The sequence below is a fragment of the Mus pahari genome, chromosome 1, assembly GCF_900095145.1.
Source record: "Mus pahari chromosome 1, PAHARI_EIJ_v1.1, whole genome shotgun sequence".
NCBI classification, from domain to species: Eukaryota; Metazoa; Chordata; class Mammalia; order Rodentia; family Muridae; genus Mus; species Mus pahari.
In genome coordinates this window covers 13931147-13939890 of record NC_034590.1, presented here as the reverse complement: position 1 = coordinate 13939890, position 8744 = coordinate 13931147, and the positions used below count along the sequence as shown (strand labels likewise).

Sequence of the window (8744 nt, the reverse complement as noted above, 5' to 3'; positions counted from 1 at the left end):
GAGTGTGTGCTCAATATTCAGTATGTAATTCAAGATATACTATGTCCAGTGAATGAAAAACTCAAAAATAATTTTAGCACAACTGTAGAATTTTCTCAAATGATTTAATGTTAAATAAATATTTAAGTTTTCTTTCATATAGAATATAATAAAAACTAAATCATAACAGTTAAGAGAAACAGAATAAACTAACCAACTTAACATTCTATGGCAATTTTACTATTAAAATACATGTGGGTATGGTTTTTTTCTATCCATCTATATTCTTAGTCTTCTATATTCCTGCACATGTACTTATGTATATACATATTTATATGTTTTTCTTTCCTTCTATGTAACTTATCAGTGACTACATCTCTTCAAGTAAATGTTGAAAAGCACTTTGTTGCAATGATCTGGCCAGCTCTTACATTGCATAGCCATAATATTGAGAAATTTCCATATCCTTCTCCCTCTGAAGGAAAAACTGCAGTTTCCCAGTAGAGGGGTTCTTGGCAGCATTCTCACGCTCCTGTTGGGCCCGCCTCTTCATGGCCTCCCTCTCTGGCCTCTGCTCTTTTGTGATGGGCTGAGAGACAACTGGTCCCAGAATGTCGACTTTCTTCCATGGAATGGGTTGGCGGCTGAAGTCTTGCAGCAGATATTGGGTTTGAGGTTTGGGAGGTGATGGTGCCTTGTTCCTGGCAGCAGAAACAAGCTCTCTCTGGAATGATGTGTGAGATGATGCTCTGTAGGGTACAGGCCTCGAAGTGGCCAACTGGGGCACAGCACTAGACTGGTTGGGGTTGGTTTCATTAGGTCCAGTGGCACTGGAGGAAATTGGAGGAGCTGGCTTGGCAGAGGCTACCGAAGATGTGCTCACAGGAGGTGGTTGGGCTGGCCTGAGTGTGGTAGGTTGAGCTGAGTGAGAGTGAGGCTGCACAGGGTAAACTGTAGTGGGCCTGCGTACAGCCAAGGAAGGGGGCTTTCTAGAAGCAGGTCTGGATTGAGGCTTCTCCATGGTTGGAAAAGGCAGAGGAACTAACTTGACCTTCCCAGCTGGGGGCAGCTCATACTGGGATGGAGATGTACACTCCTTGTGAGCACTGCTCTCTGCTCTCTGAACCTTCCCTGGGCTTTTAGGAGGACCCTGGCCCTCACGTGGCCTGTTTAGCACTGTTGTAGTAACTGAGCCTGGGCCTAGATCTTTGTTGGTGGTGAAGGTTCGCAGACCCCCGAAGGAAGAGATGCCAGTTTTCTTCTCACTCTTCTTCCCCAGAGGGTGGAAGACCTGTACGGACTCCAGCATGTGCATGCCAAGGTGGGTTCGAGGCTTCTTGAAGCTGTTTTGACTGAGCTCGGGTGGGTTCCTCTTCCTCTTGGTCTTGGGGATGGTGGGCTTCTCTTCTGCTTTGACTCTCTTCCTTGACTGCTTAAGCTCCCCTGTTTTCTTGGAGTTGTTCTCTGGTCCACTTGATCTTTCTTTCCCCTGTTTTCTAGCTCTTCTGTTCTTGCTGGGGGGCACTTTGGGAGCTTTGCCCTCTGGGTGCTTTGCCATGTTGTCAATAGCCTTTTCACTGGCCCCAGCAACACCCACAGCCCCCTCTCCCTCCACCAGGTCCCGGTGCTGGATTTTGGCCTGAGGAGCTCCCTCAAGCAGCTCAAAGGATTTATGTTTATTCTTCCTCACCTGGTCAGAGGGGCCACTGGTGACTTTCCAGTTTTCACAGGACTGATCCTGGTCTATGTCTGTGAGGGTATTGAGGAGTTGGGGAATTTGAATGTCTGTCTCAAGTATAGTGATGTCTTTAAAGTCGAAGCTGGATCCAATCTCATTCTCTAGCCCTACAAGCTCTTTTGGACCCACGTTGATGCTTCCCAAATGGGCATTATCTGAAGCAGGCTTCTGCCTGAGGCTCTCAGTATCAGTGCAGTGTAGAGGCTGCTGCAAGTCAGGGTGTTCCAAAGTCAGGATTGATGTGTCTTGGTTTTCTTTTGTGCCATCATAGGCATCTAGAGTCTTTAAAAACTCTTCTTTTGCCTCAGTCATGTTTTTGTTCTCTGGTTGTTCCAGGCTTGGAGCTGGAGGCAAAGCCAGGAACTCTGAAGGACTGTGGATGGGGGCTGTTAATGCCCTGTCCCTGTTGACAGCTGGTGGCCTTATCTGGGAAACCTGGACACAGGAGTTGCAGAGTTTTGAACTCTGCAGCTGACAGTGTGTCTGGCCTGAAGGTGGCAATCCCAGGGATGTCTCCATTTGAACCACTGGAAAAGAGTGAGGGAAGAAGTCAGTGCCTGGGGTAAATGAGATGCTCCCCACCCCCAACCCCATTTCATAGGACCACAGCATTTGGCCCCTGCAGCAGTGGGAGGACATTCCTATGAGCTCATGATGAAGAGCTTGGATGCTACCTCTGTGGGCAGACCTATGGTGACTGCTCTGTTTCTGATGACCATTGCATGTCATGTTTTCTCAAATATTTTTTTCCTTCCTGTTTGTGTGGTTTGTGGAGGAAAACCCTCAGTAGGTCAGTTACCAAATCCCCTGGATGTATGCATCTCACTTTCCTTCCCCTTTCTTTATTAAGAGCACCTCTCATTTTTGTGGAACTTTGCTAGTAGGTAGGTTGTCTGGTCCATGATTTCCAAAAACTAACCTGACCCTTTGAATAATGGCATTACTCAGATGACCCCAGAATCTTGATTTTTTTTAAATATAGGTTTAGGTATCCAAACCCACTTAGGCACTCCTGCAAGGCAAGCATTTTAACAACCAACGATTTTCTCCAGCCCCATGTTTCACAATCTTATAAGTGGAATGGAAAATGGTATGAGAATTTGAAATTGTTGGGCTTGGGTGAGACTCAGTAGTAGAGAACATGTCTACATGACCTTATGTTCTTGGACATGGGTTACCACTGAAGTACTACAGCAAAAGAAAAAAAAATGAGCAGGCTTAGCCAAATTAGAAATGGTACCTTGACTGTGCCATACTCTCTCTACCTTTTTAAGTGTAAGAAAATTCCAGAGCAGGTGCTGGGAATCTGGGAGGAATTCTTCCTCCAGGACAGATTCAGAGCTATATTACTCTGGAGGATTTCAACTCATGGAAAACCCTGTGTTACCAAAACAATTCCTCAATGTCTTCTAGATACAAGATCAATAATAGGTCAGGAAAGAGTCTATTGCAGTGTATTGGTGCATAGGACTGATTATCCTGTGTAGTTACATGTGTGACTATGGTGTGTTCCATGGACATCATTTAATACAGGATGGATGCCACTCACTGTGGCCTTGCATTCTCTCTTTTGATAGAGTCTGAAGGTGGTGGAAAGCTGGAGCTGTACTTACCTGTCAGGACACTCATTCTCCCTCTGTGTGGACTGGCCACTACTAAAAGGTAGAGGTCAATTTCTTTGGAGTGCTGATCCCACTACTTCCCTCCTGGATCTGTACTCACCAGTAAGACCGCTGTCTGGCATGGATTGAGCAGATGTGGAATAGGAGAAGGCAGAGGTAAAAAGTGGTATTTGGATATTCCTTGGCTGAATCTCCTTTAGCACCATCACCATCTCTGGTTGGAGCGCAGAGGTCTGACTCCCAGGGTAGGACACAGAGCCATGGGGCTGCAAACACTGCCCAAATTCTCCAGCTATCAGAGGGCCCAGGTTGTTGTGCTCATAGTAATAGACCTGGCTACCCTCCTGGTAGGAAGGTGCCAGGCTGTATCCTTGATTTGGCATCTGTGGTGGTGTGACCTGGACAAAGCTGGCAGGCAGTGTTGGATAGAAAGGAACTATGGCATTGGGATCTAAAATTTTATCACACTGGTTTGTCACAGCCAGGGAGGAGAGTGTAGTGTCCTGGTCAATGATGGTCATATTGAATTCCTGGCGTGCATCTTCCCTCCTATCTGTGCTTCCAGTGAAATCCCACTTGAGAGCACCTGGATAGGAGGGTGCCGAGGTGGAAATCTGGCCCTGCTCAGTTAGCACTGTCAGCATTGTCGTGCCAGCATGTGGGTTAAGATAGGCATTACCCATGAGCGGCTGGAGAGAAGTGCTGGATGCTGATGGTAGAAGCCATGCTGAACTCACATCTGGGGTGGAGATCCTGGAAAAGTTGCACACTGTTCCTGCAGGCTGTATAGAGTTGCTCAGCAGCGGCAGAGAAGGGTGCAGAGTGCTTTCTGTCCCAAAGAAACGTGAGCTTTGGAAATTTTCTGTAGAGAGGAAGAAGACAGTTGGAAAATGGTGAGGTTGATGTTTTCTAGGTTACGGTGGGGAGCAGTGCTACATCCAGTTTCTACTGGCTGTGATTGACTAAGACTGAAGTTTCCTCCAGCATCCCAATTGCAAATGCTGATTGATGCTTGGCACTAGCCAGAATGACACTCATTTGATGAGCTACCTGATCTTCCTCTGTGGGCATGGAATTCCTGGTTGATCTGGTTCCATCTTTGCTCCAACGTAGACACATTCCTTCTTTGCCCTGCTTTGTCTTGCTCTCATGCCTGCTGTGACATTGCCTCAAAAGGGTGTCCTACAGTAGCAGTGTTTAGAGGTAGGAGAGCCTTAGCTTCTCAAGCTACTGCCTTTTCCCTGTCCTATGAACCTCTACATAGAGACATGGACTCTTAAGAGTAGGCTGGGCTTGAAATCACAGAAACCAGCCTGCCTCTGGATCTGACTTGCTGCTATTATAGTTGAGTGCCAGGACCTCCAATCTTATCTATACTCTGTGGGTGGTTTTGTTTATTTAAAAATTACATGTCAGAGGTCGGGAGTGGTGGTGCACGCCTTTAATCCCAGCACTTGGGAGGCAGATGCAGGCAGATTTCTGAGTTTGAGGCCAGCCTGGTCTACAGAGTGAATTCTGGGACAGCCAGAGCTACACAGAGAAACCCTGTCTTGAAAAAAAAACAACAACAAAAATTATACATGTCAGGGAGTTTGTGTATAAATATTGTATTTACTTAATTTACTTTGCTAACTCTTTCTTTGTCTCTCCCACTCCTATAACTGATGACATCTTATCTAAGTATGACTCTTAAACACCTATGTGTTTATGACTTTATGTGTACAGCCTACTGGTCACATTTCATGGTGTGTACATGTGTCTAGGGCTGGCCCTTTGGGATTTGGTAACCTATTAGGAGGTTGAAACCTGACTAAGATTCACTCGTCCCCTGCTCCTGTTCATTGCTTGTAACTCTCGTAGAGGGGAAGCCTTGTGAGGGTTTCCCACCTGTGTCAGTCCCTGTTGTACAGAGAACAACTGACGATGGAGTTCTCAGCCCCAACTAATAGTATCCAGCACAACCAGGGCATACGAGAATCAGAGAACTCTGCACAAGATGTGGTAGATTGGAAGAGCCGGGAACCAGAGCAGGATAATATTCTCTATATATGACAGTGAACTTGTGCCGAGAGCAATCTTAACAATATGTTCGCCTAAACAAGGCTTGGGAAATGACAGTGCCTTGAGCCTTTTGATTTAAAATGTGTGTTTCTCTCCAACATTCTGTCCCAAACTATCTTTGTGAATTTTAAGAGCATCTCAGCAGGTTTGACTCCTTCTATTTCTCTGTTTTCTAGCCCTTCATCTTTATACTTTGGATTTTTTTTTTTGTCCCCCAGTTCTTGTGAATCTGTCTTTCATGTAACAGCTTCAATATTTCTTTGACTAGAAGAACTACCTTCGCAGAGTCTAGCCCCCTCAGTCTCTCCCACATTCACTTGTCTTTTAAAATCCAACAGCACCGAGCACAGACCATAGTAGCACAATAACCTCTCTGAGGTGGGTAAAGAATCAGTGGGGAGTGAACTATGTGTCCAAAGCCACATTCTTAGTAAGAACAAAAGTTAACATGACTTTCAGCGTGAGATATCTAGACCCGTGTCATCCCTAGTATTCTAAAGATTTAAACATATGCTAAAAATAAGGAAATATGTGATCAAAAATATTTGAAAGTTTCTTTCCTTACCTGACATGTTTAGGAGGGCTCTGTATGGGGAGTAACAGTACTCCACCTTACAATTGAGCCAGATAAATGGTAGTCTTTGTCTAACACGCTGACCAAACCAGCGAGTGTGTCCAGTATCAAACAGAGCTCACTGGTCACTGGTCACAGGTTGCCTGTAATGATCCAAATTTGTTTACAGGCAGCACCATGGAAACCCCAGGATTCTACCAGGTGCTGGTAGGCTAAGAGGGAGAATGATGTCATAAATCAGTCAGCAGCCAATGGGAAGGGCAGATTCTGAGCTGCAAGACAGGATTGAGTGGACAGGATAATAGAGACGTAGTAGCCCTGAATGCTGAGATATGTGCTGTTCCTTTTGCCTTGCCTTTTAGCTTAGGAAATCACATCAGCGTTTCTTACCAGATTCATGGACTGGTATTAATAATGTGCATATGATCGGCCACATTCCAACAGAATGTGTCCCATCAACACACATTAAACACAGGGACAGTAGCCTTGAGCAGGAAGGAGACGATCACCTAGGTTGAGGCAGTTAGGTTGAGAAATTGTTTTTGAGTTGTGAGCGGTCTGCATCTGTCCATGAACAAAGGAAGAGATCAAAGTGCTCCTCTGTGACTATGTTGAAGGGCAGGGCTGAGTGCATTGAAAGCACCTGGTAGGAGATAGTGAATCCCAAGACTGTGGCTCTTTTCAGGTTCCTTGTCCAGGAGTCTTTTTTTAGAATTCTTTATTAGGCTCTTCTGGCCTAGGTTGAACTCAGATTCCTGTTCTCTCCTTTCCATCCCTGCTTTGGGTCCTTGGACCAGCTTGATCCTGCATCCTTACACTAGAGTATGATAGCACAGTAAATGTCTAGACACAGTGGTCTCGATTTTGTCTGACAGGTGCATGTAACATGGGCTCTGCACCTATCAGCAAACAGGAAGGCTGGTCAAGCTGACGGCATGTGTTCCCTCTTTCAGCATTTGTTGCTGTTCTCCTGCCCACATTCTGCTTCCTCTGGATATTTTCTCTACTCTTCTTTCATTTTCCAGAGACAGGTTTTTCTCTGTAACTCATGTTGTTTCGGAGCTCACTGTGTATCTCCCTCCAGCCTCAGACTCATGGACATTCTTTTTGTCCATGGGTCACTCTCTGTAGACTCATGATTGTGAGCTACCAAGTCTGGGTGTCTTGAAAGGAGAGTGGCAGTTACTTTGGATTCTTCCCCCTTGCAACAGATTCTGTAGAATCTTGGGCTTCTAGCATTGTCTGCCCTTCTTGGATCTGAGATCTGCCTAAGGCAGAGACAGTGGAACAGGTAGAGAACAAAAGAAGGCCTTAGTTTGTATAGGGTGTTGGACTTAATGGAAAAAGAAAGTAATGTAGGTATTTTGTTTTATTTTTCAACAAAGAACCAACCTTTTCACCATCTCAGGGTACCTTCATGCACAGGAATGCAACTGGTATTTTGTTGATACATAGAGAACTCTGTGTCTTTCTTCATTTTAGCCTATGTTGCACCTCCCATTTTTGCCACTCCCTGGTAAGTTCATAGACTGGTATTTGACATATGTCTAATATGAATTTATACACATTTTGTATTCTATCTACCTCACAAAGCATTAACCCATACAACAGTGTTGATTTTTTTATTAAAAATTATACTAGAGCCATTTTAGCTATCCTTCAACAGTCACATGAGGTTCTAGAATGTTTACTCAGGGGCTTTTACTCTGAGCTAGTGCTGTTTCATGCAGCTGCATGTCTTGCTCTGTTCAGATGACCGTCCATGCACACAGTGTAAAGTTGTTTAGTTCTGGACAAATTTCTGCAGTAAGAATGTCATTTTCCACATGACATCAGAAATGAGATTCACTCGTCTTCTGTCAGCTGTTAAATAATTTGAGACATTTGCCAAGATCATGCTTGAAAGTATGCTCCTGGCTGTAGATGGTTCAGAAGAAGAAAAAACATTGTGCTTCTGTAGCACTGTAAACCCAAGATGAGTACTGCCAGGACTCTGAAATTAAGCAGATTGAAAGTAGAGATAGATGGAGAAGAGGAGGGAAAGGAAGAAGGAAACAAAAGACAAACAAGGGAAAGACATGCAACAGAGAGAAAAGGGGGTAGATACAAAGAGAGAATATGGAACTTGTATTTATTTAATCACATAGTTTCTGTTTTTCATTTAAAATTTTGTACATTGATTTATTTAATTTTCCCTCTTAGAATGAATCCTGATTTTAGTTTAATTTACCTCTACCTTCTTGCTCATTCCCAGCCCCACTCTCCTAAGTTTCCATTCAGTTTGCATCTTTAATTAGGAAAGAACAGGCTTTACTATGACTAAAAAGAGAACCAAATAAAAAATATACTGAGAAGGAGCAAATCTATCATTCTAAAGTTTAATATGGACAACTGATAGCAGGAAAAGAGGCCCAAGTGCAGTCACCAAAACAGGAAAACTACTTGTCCTCATAGCTAATGTTCCCATAAAATACTAAAGCTAATATTGAGATGATAGATATGCAAAAAACCTGTTCAAGACAAATGTAAAGTCTGTGCTTATGATTTCAGTAATTCTGAGCTGATAAGAGCCTGCACTATTTGATTGAGAGAAACGTGTTCACTTGTCCTCCATGTCAACTGGCTCTTATATTCATTCCTCCTCCTCATCTGGGGTCTTCAATGAGCTCTAAGGGAAGGCATTTGATGGAGACCTATCCTTTAGACTTCCTCTCTTATAATGTCTGTCTGTTACCTCAACTGCTTTCTGAGAAAGCCTCTGATGGTGGCC

The 8744-nt window shown here is 44.2% G+C and overlaps 1 protein-coding gene across 1 annotated transcript; it reads right to left on the bottom strand.

Moving 5' to 3' along the window:
• Window positions 1-406: 406 nt before the first annotated feature.
• LOC110333564 (uncharacterized protein C2orf78 homolog) lies at window positions 407-5972 on the bottom strand. The gene is made up of 3 exons (XM_021215169.1): window positions 5966-5972; window positions 3440-4201; window positions 407-2244 (listed from the first exon to the last, which is right to left on the bottom strand). The coding sequence occupies exons 1-3, from the start codon at window positions 5970-5972 to the stop codon at window positions 407-409; spliced, it is 2607 nt and encodes an 868-aa protein (XP_021070828.1).
• Between the last annotated feature and the right edge of the window lie 2772 nt (window positions 5973-8744).

What these genes read in the sequence shown, in the direction of transcription:
- LOC110333564 (XM_021215169.1), bottom strand. An exon ending in GCCAGACAGCGGTCTTACTG is followed by an intron (nt 2,245 to 3,439) that starts GTGAGTACAGAT and finishes ACTCTTTTCCAG; the next exon opens with TGGTTCAAATGGAGACATCC.